The sequence below is a fragment of the Mesitornis unicolor genome, unplaced genomic scaffold, assembly GCF_000695765.1.
Source record: "Mesitornis unicolor isolate BGI_N332 unplaced genomic scaffold, ASM69576v1 scaffold41539, whole genome shotgun sequence".
NCBI classification, from domain to species: domain Eukaryota; kingdom Metazoa; phylum Chordata; class Aves; order Mesitornithiformes; family Mesitornithidae; genus Mesitornis; species Mesitornis unicolor.
The window spans coordinates 53,018-74,071 of NW_010207360.1; the positions used below are offsets into that span (position 1 = coordinate 53,018).

Genomic DNA, 21,054 nt, shown 5'->3' on the forward strand with positions numbered 1-21,054 from the left:
CTGGGGATCCCGGCTCTCTCTCTCTCTTTTTTTTTTGGGGGGGGGGGATGAAGCTGCAGCGGGGCTTAAGCTTAAATTGTGGTCGGGGCCGGCCAAGCCCAGCTGGACAAGGCTGGGGCCACATCACCCGCACCTAGGGCCACGCTGGTCAGGGCCAGTGCCAGAGAGCGAGGCATGCCCTGCACCCCCCTTAAATACGTGAATTCGCAGGGGCGCTGATTGGCTTGGCCCTGGTCAGAGGTGAGTCTGACAAAGGCAAAGGGGGAGCTTTTTAGGGAGCTTCTTAAAGGGCCATCTCCATAGCCCTTCCCTCGTTACCAAAGACACAACCAGAAAACCCCTCACAGAAAACCCAATACATTTCCTCATCTAGTTCAAACACTTGCAACACTTTCCCACTGATGATGGGAACATGTTCCCTGTTTGGTTTTCTGTGTGTACTGCTTTGAAACACGTATCGTTAAGTGCTTTGTCTGTTACAAAACTTTGAAGGAAGTAGTGCTACCCCTTTTTAACAATAGTAGCTAGAGATTATATGGACAGGATTCCTGTGTTTAGCATAGGCATCTACATCTGAATCAGTTATCTAGACATCTTCTCTTGTCAGGCAATAAAAATGCGAATTTCTTATTCATCTTGTTGTAAGATAAATACCCAAAACACATAAAATGAATCATGTTTTAGAAAGATTTCTCTGTCTTTTGAGTGCTAAAGGGCTCTTGAAGAGCTCAGATATGTGTTTTGTACACTCTACATGATTGTGGCCCTATACTAATATATATATTGCTCCTTAGAGACCTTGAAATCTGAGAACATTCCTGTTGGAGAAATGCACTCATGGGCAGTGATTTTGGGCTTGTTCTGGTTAAGCTTTGATTTTCTTCTTTCAGCTTGCTGTCATCTGTTGCACCCGTTGTAATTCTTCCATATTTCAGTGACACTGTCTCAGTTGTACTAGTTTTGATACAACTAAAAATGCCTGGCAATTTTAAGATTACCTATTAGCTTGTAAATCTTCTCTAATCTTGCAATGACTTTTCTCATATCCATAATTCCTTTGCTTCTCTCATCACCTAAGAAAAAAACACAGCTGGGAGAATAACTGGTTTGTCTAATAATTGACCCAGTTTACATTCTTTTTAGCTGGTTATAAGCTGATAGAAATCTACAGATCTGTTATATTTTCTTCTGTTCTGTGAATGATTTGAAAGTTGAATACACTTCAGCCTTGTAATAAGATCCCTATCAGTATCAGCTGGCAGTACCAAATTTGTTAAGGTGCCAACCTTACTCATACTGCTCTCCTATGGAGGATTCCTCTGCTTTTCCAGAAACAGGACTTCCTTGACTGAAATTTTATCTTCTTTTACAAGAATTAACTTCTTTATCCAGGGTGTACTACTTCCAGAATTGCAGATGTATCCTAGCTTTTGCCTTCTTGTTATTTTTCTACATAGTAGAATATAAGTTAGCGTCAGGACTTCCTGAGGACTCTTTGCAGTGGCTTTCAGGGTGGGGCTGGCACAAGAGAGGAAGGCGGGCATCCAGTTTGGCCTTCCATAGAAGGGACAGTAGTCTTGTGTCCTTGGATGTCAAATTTAACTCAGAAAAGCTTCAAGAGAAGTTCTGTTCTAAACTTTTTGCATTATTGGCAGAATTAATCCCTCCTTATTGTGCGGTTGCTAAGCTTTGGGGATGTGTAATTAAGTAGCTGAAACTGTTGTTATTTGCCTAATCAGGATAGTTGTAATTTCCAGAGCAGCAGTAAATAAACACAGTGCAGGAGGTTTTACTCCTGGATACTCTACTTAAAGGCTTTGCAAGAACTACTCAATCCATAAGAAACCAAGACTCTGTAACTGTTACTGTAAAACATTTAATTAAGGAACATAAGATTTTAAAGCTCATGAGAAGCAGCATGGCATAACTTATGATGAAGCAAAATTTTTTATTTAGTTAGTTACGTAGTTATTTTTTTAGTTTACCTGAACATCTGCCCCACAAGATGCAGGAAAATAAAAGAACCAAAGAAAAATAGCTACATTACTGCTAAAGAACTTTAGGTCATGTGCTACATATGGTGAGTCTGCAGGTCTGCTTTGAATTTATAGCCAAATGTTCTAGAATCAAAGTTTGACTACTGACGCAGGAAAAATAGAAGATGACAGTAGGAAAACTTATAACAGATCCATTGATATACTTAGTGAAAAATGACAGTTTTCACTGATAATGTTATGCTCTTATCAGAGACATGTAAAATAACTGCCTGGAACTCTGCTCCAAATATGACCACCATGGTGGTAATCCTGCAGTCTGTGCTTAATTTTAAATACCTTAGTGATCTCACCAAGTTCAAAGTTAAAATAAATTTTTCACCTGCTTAAAGTCAACATATAAACATGTTTATATATTCATGCAAATATGTTTATGCATAGGTGTTTGTAACATCAAGATCTCTTGTCAGTGTACCTTCAATGACTTAAGTGCTCCCAGAGGCACTCATTAAAATCTCATTTTTATTTATATCAACCTTAAAAAGATATTATCCATAAAAGATTCATGGCTTTTCCCCAAAATAAAATAAAATATAGAAGCTTAGCTTTGAAGATTTACAGTATTTGAGCAAAACTTTATTAACTTTTTGCATCATTTGATTAAACTTTTTGATGTGCAGTAAGCTTACTTCTGTTTCATAAATTAAAAAAAATTCTAAAGACACAGTGCAATTTGATCTTAAGTATGTGTCTCCTAACTTCAGTTTTAAGTTATTGGATTCCATAGACTTCCAGTGCTGCACAGTGTTCTGAGTAGTGGAGAATCAGGCACCATGACTATAAAGATTGTTCTGATTATTCGTTAAAGCAACAAACTGTGTAACAGAACACTTTCAGATAGTGACCTGAAATTGTATTATTCTCACATGAGAAGAGAATGTAGTCAACATTAGAGATAAGTGTAAGGGGCTGATGGCCTGAATAATAATTTTGAATAACAGAATTTTATTGTCATAGACAGTTACAGGAGATATTAAAAAAAAGAAAAAAGTTTGTGAAAAAAATCTACATACACCTGTCTCCTAAAGGCTGGACTTGCAGAAGGACTGCACCTTCCAGAATGTGTTGTGGCAATTCATCTCAAGGCGAGGTCCAACGTGTGTTTTATGACTGTATATACAATAATGAGCAACACAGTCCAGCAATTGGGCTTATACTAAATAAGTAAACTCTTTAGCCACAATTTTGTAAGATGATTCAGTAACACTTAGAAATGCAAGATAGTACTGAATGACCTGCAAAATGTTTGCAGTTATTTTGAAAAGCTAAGGGGAAGAATTAGATCATAGGAATGCTGGATAGTTATATTTCTAATTTCTTTATTTCTATGACAGAAGACATTTGAGATATTTCAGAGAGGCTCTTATTTGAAGAGTTTTAATTCAACTGAAAATTCCAAGATTTGAGATTCTTATTTCAGCTAGGGAAAAAAATGGATGAGTGTTTCATGCAATACTAGTTCTAATTTTATGTATCATTCCTTAAAAATGAAATAGCATGTCACAAAGATAGTTCATTTGGGAGTGATTCACTTGTCTTTCACACAGTGCCATAGTTTATACCTGTGCAAAGAGTGTGCAAGGTTGTATAAACTATTGCCATTGTGATTTAGAAGCTTTTCGTATTTACTTACTCAAATGTAAACAATAACCTGAGTGCAAACCACTTGACCCTATGCTCAGCAAAACAGAGCTGAAGTGGCATATGGGATTTAAACAAGAACAAATTTGTATCATAGCATTTCTTCTGGATCATTTCTCCTGATGTTATAAAATATTTACCTGGCAAGGTGTGCAGGTATGCATATTGCCTAAATCAGTCAACTTTCTAACCAATTGCTTTTCAGTAAGATGTATTAAAACTTACTAAAGAAACATAGTTCTTCCTGTGGGAAGAAAATAATTCTTTCATTAGTAAACCTAAGTAATATTCTCTTCACAGGCACACATTAAATCCTTGCAGAAGTGGGCATATTTCCTTGGATTATTTTAATATGTTCTGTCTGAAGAATATCAACATATCTCCTTAGATGAAAGACGACTCCAGGAATGCATGATGTCTAGGCAGCATCTGTAATACAAATCATGAGAAGCCTATATTTTAATGGGCACTAATTTATTTTGAATGTATGATGCATCACAATCATTAGGAGTACGCTGCTTTACATTACCCGGTGGAGAATAAGGTTTCTGCCAGTGATGGGTTGTTTTATTTCTTCACACTTGGTAAGAAAATATGCCTGGTTCAAATGCCACACAAATATTCTCTTCAACTGCAATAAGATGGCACTAGGTCACCAAGCCACTTCATGTTGCTTTTTGTAGCAGAGCTCAATTTTTCCCTGTTCATGTAAGCAGACCCAATCTAGACTTCACCCACACCTTCATCCCCCCATTTTCAGAAGACCTTGTCTGTGGAGATGTATCCTCTGCTGCTACAAGGGAAAGGACTGAACATTATACATGTTGTTTCCTCTCTAGTCCAGGCAAAACACAAATATCATAAAGACCTTTGCCCAGCTCCTTCATAATATATTCCTTTTACACTGCTTAAGTCCCAGGCTTCCTCTACTAATTTTTTCATGATTCTTTCACTCTTTACTTGGTCATATTTTATGACATACTTTTCATAGGGAAAGGCATACTTTCTCCCTCATTAAAGGAAGTAATTATGTTTTGGTTGATTACAGTCCATGGAAAGTGCATTTGTTGATCCAGTCCACAAAAGAAATGGCATGTGACTATACATAGGAAACATCTAAAAATGTGAAAGGCCCATCAGGTAAAGCTCTTTCTATTGTAAATAGATAGAAATCTAAGTGTCAACTTGACGACAAATTCAACTCCCATGACAAAATGTATGTGCACTGGCTGTGGGAATATGCAAAGCTAAAGTGACATCCACTCACATAATGTATACATGAAAAGAATGTGTCTGATTTCTTTTTTAGTTCTATAAGATAGAGTGTCATTCTTAGGTACGTGTATTTTGCTGTAAAGGGCTAGGAAGGAGCAAGGAAAAGGAACAAGGGGAGAAGAGATTAGAAGTAATTCTTAAATTATTGATTAATCAGAAGGTTAACCTTGATCCTGAAGGTTATTATTTTTTAAAAGCAGTTAAATGTGGGGTGTCTAAAGTTTAAGCAATTGTTCTGATCTTAGGTGCCAAAGCCTCATGAGAAAGCTCAGTTCCCGTTTTTTACAATATTTTTGAAACACAAATAAATTCCCTTCGCCCTTTGCCTCCTCCTTCTTATTTCCCCACTATCTTGTGAACTAAATATTATTCAGATGTATTTACCTTATGCAGTTCTTCAGACATGACCTAATTTGCAGGCTCTGAAGAAACTTAGGAAATTCCCACTCTCAGGTTTCTAATTGTTACCACTGCATTTTATTGGATATTGTTAAAATGTATTTATAATGAAAATGATGATGAAATAATGTTTCAGAAAAATTTTCTATAAAGTGCCTTTTAAACTTTATGATACATATGTGTTAAATAGGAAATGCATTAGAAATGATCTAACAATGTTATTGACAATGACCTAAATATGATGACTTCTCAGAGCACTTCCAAGTTATAAATACATCCAGATTTATACTGCTTGTTGCATGTATTCTGAGTATGTGTATGATATTTAATGATTCACTTATGATCCATAATTCACAGTAAGTGGTCCATGGAAACATCATAGGTAGTAGATTGAGTATTTTCAATTTAGATTTTAATTATAGAGTACAAAATTGAGACCAGAAAGGAATATGATAAAGGGGCAACTAGGAAGAAGCATGTATCTTGTGCTCTCTCTGAAATTTCATATTATTGCCTGTAACAATGTATAAGGAATAATTTCTAAGTTGAGTTATGTGTAATATTATTCTGAAACAAAACAAATAAACTTTAGGATGATGTGCACGATAAAAATGGGATATTGTGTGAACATTAATTTGATGGGCAATTTATAGAAGACAGAGAAATCCAAATGACTATTAATCTTAACTGAAGTTGGCTGAATGGTTCACAGTGAATACATTATCTGGAAAATGTACTGATTTAAGTTGCAGAGAATATATCCTACATTCATAAAAACTATTAAGTAGCCTCTGCAAGGTCTTCTAAAAGTGTTTGCTTTGACTTTTTTGCTCTTTGTGATGTCTTCTAGACATCCAAATGACAAAGTAGTATTCCAGGAAAAGTAGCCAGAGATTTTTAAGAAGGTATATAAAAACCATGACTGATATTAGGGAACAGTAAATAGGAAGTAGTGAGTAATGAACATTTACAAATATTGTGTTCACATGTGCATACAGATTTGTAGAAAAGACAGTCATTCCTCAAAAAGAAAGAAAGAAACAAGGGAAATACTTGTAACTAGCTAAACACATGGTTTAGGAAAGTATCTCTGAAGAATTTGCAACACTGGTTGGATTTTCTTTTCCTTCCCAACAATTATCTCTGAGATTAATAACATACCTCTTATTTTTAAGTTGCTATAATTGTAGTTGTGACAATGGTACACTGCAACCTCATTCTTTTCAGTTTTATGATCTGCAACAATACAGAAAATTGTGCTCCCTTTGTAATAGCAGAATATACAGAACTTGTTTGGCAATCTGGTTCATACAGTTAGAAAGCTGTAAAGACAAGGTTTATAGCTAAATATTGTAATCTGTTTTGACAAGGCACAAAGTAGTAAACGTTAAGTCTTTATTTACAAATTTTTAAGTTCTTTGAACTTGAAAGAGTGAGTTCAGAAGTTTTCAGGTGATAAATAGTTATAAATGGGATGAGTACTTCATATTATCCCAGGAAAAAAACAACTCATTTATATCATTAGGAGTCCAACAATCAGATGAGGAAAAGTGGTAGGGTTTTGGTTTTGGAATTTTGTGTGTGTGTGTGTCTGTGTGTGTTTGTGTGAATATGTAGTCTCTATGTCTGGGCATAGTGTTTTTTTAGAAAGATTATTTTTGAGATAGAAGAACTGGTAGAAGTACTGGCTAGTTATAAATTAACCTTTTGTTTTGGATTAATTTAATTTAGTATTAATTTTCTTTTGTTCCCTGAAAGTAGACATATTGTACATAGGTTTTATGTTAAACTTTTCAAACATATCATTCTTCTTTCAGTGCAAATGCTCAAACACAAATATTACCAAATTAAACTAAGTCTTTCACTTGCAACCATCGACAGAGAAAGACAGAGCAGCCACTGGGATGACTGGATGAGAGGATGAGGCTTCTGGAAGGAAACCACTAAATATTTTCATTGGAACATTTCTATACTTAGAGTTATACCTCCTGAAATTCCTGGTGAAACCCTGAAAATGATACAAAATTTAGTGAAGTTTATTATTAATGCCTTCTTGTTAACTATCCCAATAAGAATTATATTTACTAATATTTAAGTGTTAGCATTATTATCTTTACTGTATTTCAGGAGAGGAAATGTTTGATTTTTCATTTAAAGGAGTAGTAACCTTTAATGGCACAGGTTCATTGTGCCTGTCAACAGTAGTATTATTTAGGTGAAATGCCCAACTCATTTTTTGAGTCTGAAAAGCTATTTTAAATTTAGATTCATGGAAGCCTATGAAGTTCTGAGGAGGTAATTGCAGTTAAATGCTAAGCTTTAAAAATTCATTGTCTTTTCTTCTGCAGAAAACTTTCATTAATTCTTCCAAGTACCTCATATTTGCTCATGGATTTTCTAATATTCTTGTTGATAAATTACATGACATTTACTGCTTAAGTTACAAGCTCCTCACATCAGTTTTCTGAGAAGAAAAGAACAGTTTTCTGAGAAGACCATTTGCAATGCACTTATCATGTGCTGAAGCTATTTCCAGCTGTCCCCATTACAGAAGTATGCAGGCCGCTTTGTGAAAAAGATGTGCCTGCTGTTACAATGTCTCTATTTATATGCATCTCTCTTGTAGGTGCTTTGGTTCCATCTTATCATTAGCCTCTCCCTTCTTCTTTTTTGGTTCTTGCCTTTTTTCCCAGGTTGAAAGACTAGTTTTTCCAAATTTCTATGCATGGATTTCACTTTACTCATTGATATTGAAGGTGACAGGAATATATATATGTAAGCAAAGTTTAAAAAAATACTGAAATATTTTTCTTCATCTGACTTGATTTCACAATAGATGTGTGCAAAATTTGGGCAATGAATTTTGGGGCAGAAATATTTTTTGTAGTCAATGACCATAAAAGTTTCTGAAAGCTGCAGAGTCTTCAGCAGCTCATATATTATATTCATTTATTTCTTATTAACTATTATGTGGCTCGATATTGCCAGTTTCAAAAGAAATGTTATGACTCATCTTAATGTCTTCTGCTTTGTGATCAAGTGTTTTTTCATGAAAAGAATTCTGTAGCAGAGCATGCAAAAGATAATTAATATAAAGCATTGATATGTATCCATGTAAATAATAATAAACATGGCTACTCCTTGATTAAAAACTGGGCACTTTTCCAACTTTTTAAAATGTGTATATATATATATATTTAGAGAGAGAGAGAGAGTAATTTTTTAACTTGAAGATAAGTTTTCTAAATTACACAGTCCATAACTCCATACACATTCACACTCTAGCCAGCAGGAAAAAAAACTGGTAAGCCAACCGACAGCTTTAATAAAAGTGTGTATTGCCCTTTGTTCATATTGCTAATGTATCACTGGAGAAAAAAAACAAAAACAAAACCAAAAACAAACCCCAAACAGATCAAGGATCTCTAATTTCTACATAAAAGAAATACATTTAGAGCAAGCACCAGCTTGATCACTCGTTTATGTTTCTTCTGAACATTTCAGGAAAAAACAAGCTCATATTTGCAGCCAGACATACGTGTTCCTGACTTGAGCACATCAGTTCAAAATTGTCAGATGTAACCTTTTGGAAGGAGGAACCATGAAGAAGCAGCTAGTTTTTTGAGGTACTCTACCAGCAGCCAGGCTCCTATGGAGTACCAAACACACCATTATTGTATTTCTTATAAAAGTCCTAAGGAACATCTGATGGTCAAATGAATCCTCATTAGTAAACCAAAGATAGAAACTTAATAGAATTCAAGGATCCTTCAGGACACGAATGAGAACATGTGCACTCAGAGTAATGACACTGAGGAAATGCAGTTAGAGGAGGGAAAGTGTTGAGCAAAGCATGATGGATAGTCTCACGACTGACTGCTTCCTTCCCGACATGCTGTGCTTTCAGCTGCTGAGCTACCTTAACTCATAGTTTAGCGACCCTAACTCAGTGTTAGCCATTGCTTTTTGGTGATACTTATTGCAAAAGCACTTTTTTTCTCTTTCTGTCAAGGTTAATGTATTATCTGGGTTTATGGAATCAGTGCAGCCAGTTGTAAATATTATATGAAAAGGAAAAACAATGCTGCCAAAACAAAAATAAAAGGACTACAGAGAAAGCTTTTCAAGAATTGTTGAACTATGTTGCTTTCATTGCTGTTACATGTATATATGAAACATAAGAAACACAGTTTGCCATTCCCAGAAATGTGATAAAGAATCTAACAGAAAAATAGTTGCATGGCATTTTAATGTTACTAAATTCATCAATACTTTTTTGGATTTTTTTTCTGTCTGCCTTCTCTAAATCGTTGTCCAAAAGTACCAAAAGTATTTAGCCAAAGGTTTTTGAACTGGAGATAAGACTGTCACAGAATACTCAGTATTTTGACTGAGTCCTGCTTGAGAAAAGCACCATATATTTAAAGCATTTTCCAACTTCGTGAACAGTTTTTAAACATGATCAGAATCAATTTTGTCTTGCTTTTCCTCTGGATGCCAGAAATGACATTCAAATAGTAGTACTAAGTACTTGCTTAAAGCATTTATTGTTGAAAGAGTAGTTCTGAAGTGAAAGAGAAGGCTCTACTTTAGCTCAGTATTGGGGATTCTTTGCCAAACAAAGTGAATCAGCTCCTGCAAGTGGATTTTATATTTTGTAAATAAAAAAAGAGAAAAAAAAAAGAAAAAAGAAAAGGAGAAAAAGAAGACTTTTTTTTAAAAGTGTGACTGATATTTGCAAGTAGTTTATGCTAAGCCTGATTCTTTGTGCTCCTTGGGCTTTTCCAGTCTTGTAGGAAATAGGAATAAAAAAATACACTGGGCTGGGAGGATAGCTTCATTAACTCTGCAGAGCAGATGGCTGAAAATGTACTTGTGTTTAAATCACTTGACTTCACTGGATGCAATCTACAATATTGCATTAGTGCACCTTGAAATATTATTGCATTTTCAACTTCTTTCAGCAGTTCCGTTTATTTAAATAAATGTCATATTGTTCAGACTGAGTCATTTCAGGTTGCTTTGGATCAATGACACTATGAACACTGTATGACATTGTCAATATATGTTCCAAAAATTACCTTTATATCAAGAAGGTTCATCTCTAGTTCCATACTAAAAACAATGCAGGTAGCAAAATAAAAAGTGCAAATGCACTGGCTGTATGTGGAACAAATTACAGATGTAAGTGATCTTTAATTACATCACTGTATTACAGCAGTGAGAAATAAAACCAGGAGAAATAAATGAAATACTAAAGCTTAGATTTTAAAAAGAAACTTCCATTCCTACCATGAATATAAATACAAAATAGACCCAAAGATGACCTCATTACAGACATAGAAAACAAATATGGCAGCTTGATACTGCTGCAAATCAATCCTCACTATTTTAAACATTCTGACTAGTTATTATGTATTTTAGTTGCAAAATATTTTTCATCCCTCACAGAAAGCAGTGTCTATTTACAAGAGAACTGTATAAAGTATTTTTTTTTCATTTTTGTAAGAAAAAAATTGATGGAAAAGACAAGAGACTGCAAGAATTCTAGTGTCCTAGATGCTCTTCCTCTTACAAATTAATGGAGTGTACCTAATACATTTGGACTTACAAATGTTATTCTACCTGAGAGCTGAGCAAGATATAGATTTTATGCCAAATAAATCTTCCTATATTCTATTTAATGGCCTTAAAACTCATCTGCCTGTACTGTTACCTCAAGGTATTATGAAATGGAAATATTGTTATCTGGTTTGCATCCTTTAAGCTTTTAGAGATACTAGATATAAAGTTGTTGCATTGTCTCCAGAGTCAGATGATTTTTTGAAGTGTATATTTTCTTAGGGCTGAAAAATGTGAATAAGTGGATAGATGTGTGTGTATGAGTTTATTTCTGAGTATGTAAATATAGGAGAAAGAATATTAAATTTCTAGTGAATAGTTTGAGCTCTCTATTAATTTCCACAAAAATAGCAAGCAGTACATTTCTTAAAAAAAGAAACTTTAATTTTCAAGTTATGTTTAAACCATATTAGCACAACAAGCATCCTTTAAGGGGGAAAAAAGTTATTCTTTCTTCAAACATCTGCTTTTAAAATCTACTTATTATTCAGATATGTAGCCATTTTTATTGCTTTTCATATACAACAGTATGGCTTAGCAGAAGAAGAAAGATTTAAATGGTGATTGAAAAGTTAAACTTGGAAGTGAGAGGAAAATATGGATTATTCCTACCTTTTCATTATAAGACATAATTAATCTCGTTTGCAAGCAACATATTTCTTCCATGAGGTCTTGGTATTCACTGAAGACCAGCGAAAGCAGCTTTATCCTCACATTTTACATGATACAGATGTGCAAGTGAATGTTTTGCCAAGACATTGAAACAGAACATAGGTGCCACATTATTATAGACTTTGTGTAAAACATCATAAACAGTTCCCAAACGCATAAGCCATTCTCTGCTTGCATAGCTCAAATTACTTTTGCCATCTTTCCCTTGACATATGATGAAGAACGTGAAAAGCTGCTGTGTTTTCTTCTTGTCTTCTAAAGCATGTGTGTCCTGCTGCACAGCCCTTCCTGAAACTGTTTTTCAATGGCACTGGTTACAGTTGCTGTCTTATTCCTTCTCACAGCCTGGTCGTTTGCCTCAAACAGAAAGATATTAAAAAAAAAATACAGCCAGTAGACTATTAGCATATTACGACAATGGTCTTAAATTTGGTTTAGGGAGTGTACAGTCTTTTGTGGCTGATGGTTTGTAGGTACTAAGGGAGCGATCAGAGTAAAAATTCTTGTGGGCTTCCTGACTTAACATCTGCTACATAGTTCAGGCTTTGGGAAAGCAGACTCACAGATCCAGAAGTCTTTTAGTGCGTTAATGTACATTAATGTATAGGATGATTTTGGCAGTGTTACAGTACTTAAATAACTTGGATCTTGCTTCTGCTAAAAAGAAAAATATATGCAAGGATTATACATGCTGGCATGTGAGCATTGCTTAAATCATTGTAGAAGCTATTAGATGGGAAAAGAAATTTGTGCATGGCTATGAAACAATAATGGCAGGCAAACAGCTGGAATTTATGTAGATTCCTGTATGTTAAGGTATGAATGTGCATCATTTTATGAGTCTCTGAAACCAAGTATATACACAGATGTCACAAGAAAATATTTAACCTACTCATCAGCTTGGAAGGGTTCCTAGGTAACTTAGGGAGTTGGCTTAAACTAACTTTATGGCTTATAGAACAATTAATATTTCCCACATGCACTAATTTTAAATCAAAATACTGGATTATACTAAAAGAAAACACAAAACTGAATGGAGCTGTGGTGGTAAATACGTATCATTAACTTCAAGAAAACATGTCAAAGAGAACATTACGTTTAAAGGGATTTAAAATTCATAATACATTCCAGATTTAGGTCACTTGAAAGTACAGAGCTCAGACCCATCAGACAACTTCATCTGGCCTCTGATATCTTCATCCAATACCTACCTAAATTAACATATCCATATTTGACCTCTAGCTAATAGATCTTGTAGTTGAGGCTGACATTGCATGCTTTGATCTGAAAAGCTGTAACTCACCTGGCTTAACAGCCACAGTTAAGATCTACAGATATGCAGTTTTCCTGTTCCTATTATGGAACTATTTGCAAAGTGATCACTCTCAAAAAACTGAAACTTTTGGCTGGAGAGCAGCCTGGACAAAAAGGACCTGGGGGTGTTGATTGACATTCATCTGAATATGAGTCAGCAGTGTGCCCAGGTGGCCAAGAAGGCTAACAGCATCCTGGCCTGCATCAGGAATACTGTGGCCAGCAAGTCCAGGGAAGTGATTGTTCCCATCTACTCAGCACTGGTGAGGCCACACCTTGAATACTGTGTTCAGTTTTGGGCCCCTTACTACAAAAAGTACATTGAGATGCTGGAGCATGTCCAGAGAATGGCAACGAAGCTGGTAAAGAGTTTAGAGCACAAGTCTAATGAGGAGTTGATGAGGGAGCTGGGGTTGTTTAGTCTGGAAAAAAGGAGACTGAAGGGAGACCTCATCACTCTCTACAACTGCCTGAAAGTTGCAGGTTGCAGTGAGGTGGGGGTCGGTCTCTTCTCCCTGATACCTAGTGGTAGGACAAGGGGTGATGGCCTCAAGTTTCACCAGGGAAGGTTTAGGTTGGCTATTACGAAAAATCTCTTTACTTTAAGGAAACAGGCTGCCAGCTAGCACGTCTATCTAGATAATTACTGAAGTATTTAGATAAAATGCTGCCTGTAGTGAATAAATCTGTAAATAGTATAGCCAAATCTTCCCCTACTGTGATGCCTCTTTCCTAGATTTTTTCCTAAGGATCAGGAAAGGAACATCTTAAGTGCAAGGCACTTAAGTGCAAGGCACTATTTATTACAGCAGTAATTCTGGGGGAGGTCAGATTGCTAACAAATACTAAGCAAATTTTTATGTGCTCAGATCAATTTTGTACATACTTCTATCTATCACAGGAAAAAAACAACAACTTGAAAATAATTCTAAAAAGAATTATTTTGGTATTTTTGCCGTGAAATACTGTTATTATGTTTAGCAGTGATAATAATCAAAACTTTCTTTTTTCCATAAAGTTGCCTTGAATTTAATTTAATTTAATTTCAAAAATATAAATAATACTTGATATTGGAATGAAACTTTCTGCTTTGAGTTAAACAAAGAGTTCAAGTTAAAAGGGGCATTTTTGACCCAGAGGAAATATTTGTATTGTTTGCATATTTCAAAAGGGCTTTCTTTCTAATTTGAACATGAGCCAAACTACTGACTGTCCAAACACAGCTATATAAATAAAAAAAAAGTGATTGAAGTTATGCTTCAGCATAGTTCTGAGAGCAGTAGTTTATTAAGACAGGAGAAGTAAGCATGATATATTTGAGAAGTGTTTGGAGTGTAATTTGTCCGTCCTTCATGTTTCACTGCTTTCTCCATATGGCCTCAAAGTAGAAACTCCACCTTGTCACTGTTCTGCTCAGTGGTTCCCCTAACAGTGGTTCCCCTCAAATGGAAATAAAGAAGTGTTCGGTATCTCATAGTATAAGTTATCACTGAGATGTTTTAGTGCTTCATATGTGATTTAAAGCCTTTTAATAAATCACTGGGCTATTGTATATTCGGTGGGCCATTCCATGCTATGGATTTTCAAGTCTGTTGGTTTCAATATATGATTATGCTTAAGCTGCAGTTCAGTGAGCAGCAGAACCTGATCTCCTATGCTTATGTGCCTGTACGATGAGCCCTAATGCCTTCAGCCTGAGCATCCTTTACCTTCTCAGTAAAATAGCCACCTCTTGATTGTCCTTTATGTCCCCACCTACCTTTAATGGTACAGCTGCTTCGGCAAGAAGATAGATTGCTTTTACTGGTGGAAAGTTGAGTGTATTGGCCAATGTTTGTGCTGCCTGGACAAGGATCACCTTTTTAAACAGATGCTTCCCCAGACTCCATCCAACCCGAGCTATTTAATGGATGCACAAACTGCAAGATCTAAACATCACCGAAATCTTTGCTTTTCAGTCAAGTTAATTTGAAACTGACTTCTGGATTTGCAAGCTGTTAGAAAAGACAGGCAAGCACAGGGCAACACTATGGTAGGAGCTTACTTCCATAAGGAAGTAAGCTAAAAAGTGATCATTTGGCATATACATAAGAATTTTGTTGTTGATATGCAAGTAGTAATTAACATTAACAGTACATCCAGAATAATGTGTCAATACATTTCAGTTGATTCAAATAGAGGAATCTAAAGCAACGTTGTACCTATGAAAATACCCGTTTATATTTGATTGGATTTGGCTTTTTCACATCATGGAGTTTCTGGCATTTATTCCATCAATTATTTATAAAGAGAGAGAGACTTAAAACTCTTACCAGTACAATGAATGATTTGCAGTGAAATCAGATGCAGTGCTTGGCATTCCACTTTATGCCAGGTGCCTGCTTTCTCTTAAGCTTGAAATTCATTGCTTTTTATTATGGGTGTTTTTATTTTTGAGTTGGAATAGTTTAGTTATTGCAAAAGCAAGACTATTCAAAATGGTTTGGGCCAAATATAGTGCAGTCAGATGGTATGCAGGTTTACCTAAAGAGCTTTGACAACCTCTTAATCTTGATATGTAGCACACCATCTATTCTAGTCGTGGTCGTTTAAAAAACATATAATGCATGTCATGCTAAATTGCACACTAGCTGTTTGTTTAAGTATGGACGTAATTACACCATAAACTGAATTGCAGTTGAAAACGAAAAACGGACTTGTAGCAATATTTTCAAAGTTTATAGGTCTTTATGCTAAACCACATCTTAGATTTTCCCAGACTATCTATATTCATCTTACTGCCCATTAACAGTCATTTCTGTATGATGTAAGCGAAAATGAGCCTCACGGACCAGAGATTTACATTCTGATTTGACAATATTTTTAAGTCTATGTGTAGTTTTAAGTAGAGGTCCAAGACATGCTACAGTATTAAGGTCAATTATTAGTTTTCTTGCCTGAAGATTCTTCCTGCTCTGTGAACTTTAGTTTTGGTATCGTTCTCGTACTTCAAATTCTTCAGTCCTTGCACTTTCAAAACTTACTGACTGATCTCAGTATTGATTGCTTGTGAAATGTAACAATCCCTCTTGGTTGTCTGATGTCTTAAATCTTTTGATCCATCTCCACAACTAATCAATGTTTATATTGTCATGGAGGCAATATATCCACATCCAGGCTCTTGTGTCTGCAAACTCACAGAGTGTGTTTGTAAGACAAATTGATGTAGAAACAGCTGAACTTTTTCTGGGATGGAAGAGGAAAGCATTCCAACATACCCTGATACAAAGACATGTATGATGGAGTTACCTGTTATGTGTTGATGCATTTTATTTCTACCAACAGGTCCCATAAGCAGCATTTTGGTGAATAAGTATGGTAGCCGGCCTGTAATGATAGCAGGAGGTATCCTGTGTTCATTTGGAATGATTGCTTCTTCTTTCTGCAATAGCGTCCTGGAACTTTATCTGTGTATTGGTGTTGTTGGAGGTAAGAGTCCTGTTTAAAAGGTTTATATTATATATCATATCATCATGTCATGTCATGTCATGTTATATTTATTATATTATTTCTAATACTGTTCTACCAATAAGCCTGACTGATGAAGAACCCACTGTGCAAGACATTGTACAAATGCAAACCAAGAAGGTAGCAAGATCAATTGATTTCAGCTACTTGAACTATCTAATCCTTTAAATTAGCTGGTATGATGTTAAATTATTTTTTAAGATATTTCAGGAACAACTGGTGATTATATTCAATAAATGCTGTATGTATGTACTGTTCTACACTGCATTGTAATTATGGTATAAAATTTGATTGGCTTGTGACAGCCCTTATTACAGTCATTTGTGCAGAATTTTACATTCATTCTTTTAGCTTTCAATCATGTTGCACTCCAAACAGGGTGGCATAGGCTAGCAGAACTCTAGTAAAAATGCAAAAGCTTGTACCAGCTTTCTGTAGATTGGTACATACATATAGTCTCATAGAAAAGTATAGCAACTTTCAGTTCAATAATCTTCTGTTTAAAATCCCCCAGGGTCAATCTTTGAATAACATTATTCATATATCATCATAGGCCTGGATATTGCCTAAGGCAGTGAACTAAAGTATATCATAAAGCCAGTAAATTAAATAACTTCCTTATCAAATGCTGTGGTATTTTGGGTTTTTTTTACTGCCTCCTCAGAATAAGGAAGGCTAGTGAAGTGAAATATTGGCATGTAATAAATGAATGAGATAATAGTTGTTTCTATATTCAGGCTTATCTTTCTTTATGTTGGGACTAAAGGAGTACTCCTTTGTTCAGTAAATATTTCTTAGAGCTCTTATTTTTCACATCCTAAACTTGGTATCCCCTGAAAGAATAAAGTCAAGGTCCAGGAATGGGCCTTTTAGACAAGAAAACTTGTCTCCTGTACCATCCAACGGATGCACTTAGACTTTATTGTCTAGATGTCTTATAACAGAGAGAAGACATGGAGGTTCAGCTTATGCACTCAGCTGATGTGAATGCGTGTTCTGCTGCCATATGTGTCCTCTACAACTCTTTTACCTTTAGTAGGGACTTCCATATCTGGGTAGGTGGAGATATATGTGCTCCAAAATAATTAGCCTTTTAAGGTCCACTTTGTACAGAAGTTTGATCTTAAATACAGCTGGAAATAAGAAATGAGGAGATTTATGCATTTACACCCTGCATTCATTGTAGCTGAGGTGACATTTTAATAACTTATGTGAAATGAGCCAAGAGAGAATTGTATCATAGCTTAGTTAATATAAAAATGGTGAGTCAAGGTGCTGATACCATCATTCCTCTGTGATTCCTCTGTCTCTATCATTGCTATGAAACAACAATGAATTTTGTCTTTTACTGCTATGAGGGAAATGGCAGAATGCCACCATGTCATAGTCTTGGCATTAACAGACATGGACAGCAATGAAGCTGTATTTCATCCTCTGATGCTAGTTTGTTTCTATTTTCATTGGGAATCACTGGATTATATACTGTTCATTTTAAAAATAACTCGAAAGAGAGTGATACACTTTTAAGTTCATGAACTGCAATAATACTGTCTTTTATGTGTTGTTTAGGTCTGGGTTTAGCATTCAACTTACAGCCTGCTTTGACCATGATTGGCAAGTATTTCTATAAGAAGCGTCCCATTGCTAATGGATTGGCCATGGCTGGAAGTCCAGTGTTTCTGAGCACATTGGCACCTCTCAATCAATTCCTCTTTAATGCCTTTGGCTGGAAAGGAAGCTTTCTCATTCTAGGAGGACTTCTTTTGAACTGTTGTGTGGCTGGGTCACTTATGAGACCTGTTGGACCGAAAACAGTCTCTCCTGTGAAAAAAGATGTTGAAAAAGGCACAGGAGATTCTGCCTTGCACAAAAACAACAAGAAATCTTTTTGTCAAACTATGAATAAATACCTGGATCTGTCCCTCTTCAAACACAGAGGTTTTCTGATCTATTTGTCAGGAAATGTCATTATGTTCATCGGATTCTTTGCTCCAATAGTATTCTTGGCTCCTTATGCCAAGCACAAGGGAATTGATGAATATTCTGCTGCTTTTTTGCTATCTATCTTAGCCTTTGTAGACATGTTTGCTAGGCCTTCAATGGGACTTGTCGCAAACTCCAAGTTTATCCGGCCAAAGATTCAGTACTTTTTCAGTTTTGCTGTCTTTTACAATGGTGTCTGTCATATTTTGTGTCCTCTGGCAACAAATTACACTGGTTTGGTGATATATGCTGTATTTTTTGGGTTTGCATTTGGAATGGTTAGCAGTGTTCTTTTTGAGACATTGATGGACCTCGTTGGGGCTGCCAGATTTTCCAGTGCAGTTGGACTTGTCACCATTGTGGAGTGTTGTCCTGTGCTCATAGGCCCTCCTCTAGGAGGTAAGACTCTTTTGTTCCGTTTTTTCAGACATTACAGCATAATCTTGCAATTTAGCTTTGAATTAATATAAACATTGTTTGTGATGCTATTTAATGTTTTCTCTGTGACTAGGAATGTAGTGTAGCAGCAGTGCAGTGCATCAATTATCTTTGCACTTTACAGCTGCAGATTCACATAAGAATCTAAAGACGTACATTGCATGCATGTGCAATAGATAAAGAACATGTCTTTACTGGCCCATAAAACCATATGATAAATGTTTGTTTTCCTGATAGCATGTAGTGCTATCTTTGCAGCCTTGATTTATGTGTATTTAGTTTAGTTTATGTGTACTTCTAGGCTTAAAGGGAGCCTAGGTGTATAGCTAGGACTACATTTATAACTTTTGGGCTTTTAACACCAGAAATAGTAAACAGTCTTGAAAGAAGTATTTTCTGTTTGCTAGCTTTTTAGCAAATAGAGTGTTTAATATTAATTAGTTTATTAATTTATTAATTAGTTTATTAGTTAGTATTTAATAATGCTGTCAGTAAGTTTTATAATGTTAAGGTTTCTGATAATACAGGAGACGAAAGAAATAGATGCTCAAAATTATTGAAAGGCATTAGTTAAATGTATGTGTGTGCGCGCGCATGTGTGTTGCAGTGTAAGACCAACAATAAGAAAATACAAAGATACTGAGCTTACCAGCCTCATGAACATAAATTATACCCACATAAACAGTGACACAGAAGTCAGAAAGATTATGTGTGCCTAAAACCATTTTTATATAAAAGTATTTTCAGGTTTGCTATCAGTATTTCTATGGAAATAGCATTGTTGAGTGAGATTTACATATGCCAATATAATTCCACTCACTTCAGTACAATAATATTTGTACAAGTAAATGTTTATTAGTCCTCAAGATATTCCATATTTCACTCATCTTGTAACGTGCAAATTCATTTTGTTAATGGTAGAACAAAATACATTCTTCTCACACAGACTCTTCCCATGCCACCTAGTGGGGGAACTGAGCCTGTGAATGCTGGAGTCCTGCCTTTTCAGTCCAGTTCTGAAATCAATATTATTATCTATAAAGATATTAAATCTAATATATATGGAGCAATAGCATATGCAACTATTTGTTTTCCATTATATTAGCTTTGAAGAAGCTTTGAAAAGGAGGTGTTTGTGCTATAACTGTATGAATGATTGATCTATCTTATTAAAGAGAGACAACACATGGAAAAACTAAATTTCAGTTTTAACTAGTCCATAATCCTTGAAGTAATGAAATAATTTTATTGTGGAATTTCATTTTTAATAGTCAATTTTATGAGACTGCTCATAGATAAACAATAAATTGTACTATTTATATTGATAGGTGAATTATGCAGTTACAGTGCTATTTGAGTTTTTCCTAATACTAGGCTTGTGAAATAAAGAAAATACTAAAATAATTTGGTGGCTTGTAAACGTGTATCAGGTGAATAGGCTGGTATTATGGCTTCATCCCAGTAAAAGCATCTAAATACACACTAAATTGAAGTACGCAGGTTATCCTGTGAATTTCAATGATAGTGTAGTGGAGTTAAGAGCTAAATGGCTGGATACATACAAATGTTGATTTGGAAGTTGGGAAAATTCAGAAAGAGTGGCTTATAAAGTGGAAGAACAGTTATATGTTATTTTATTGTCATGACAAATATAATTAATTCAGAGGTGTGGATGTAATTTTTAGATGCAGGCTTCAAAGTTCAATACTCAGCAGTTGAGCCTGATAGCTGAAGGGACAAGCCCAGTCACAGGAAAGTAAAAATGAAAAGCAAGCAGTTGATGCACAGTGACAGCAGCCAAAAAAGGCACATACCTCTTCATCCTATTGTCTGTATACAACCTCCATGTGTGTCAGACAGTCACTCCAAAACAATGGGAAACAAAATTAGGAGAAGAATAAAATAATAAGACAATGAAAGAATGAAAATGTAAGAACTAAAAAAAAACCCTGTCATTATTCGTTAAGCTTTAGTTACTTTGTTCTTCAATACTTTATCATTGTCACTGATTCCAGTGACAATTGCTGGCTTGACTAATACAGGTTCCATCAGAGTTCTGCTGTATATGGTAGACCATTTGAACATGTTGAAAATGCCTTTCTGCTTCATCTTCAAAAGCAGGCAATATATAGGTATTTCTCCTAGGGAA

At 35.3% G+C, this 21,054-nt stretch overlaps 1 protein-coding gene across 1 annotated transcript in view; it reads left to right on the top strand.

Moving 5' to 3' along the window:
* Positions 1-21,054, top strand: part of SLC16A7 (solute carrier family 16 (monocarboxylate transporter), member 7) — a 30,029-nt gene that overhangs the window by 7,824 nt on the left and 1,151 nt on the right. The window contains exons 2-3 of the mRNA XM_010192098.1: positions 16,302-16,445; positions 18,054-18,866. Coding sequence (XP_010190400.1) covers positions 16,302-16,445; positions 18,054-18,866 — 957 coding nt within the window. The remainder of the gene's footprint in view (positions 1-16,301; positions 16,446-18,053; positions 18,867-21,054) is intronic.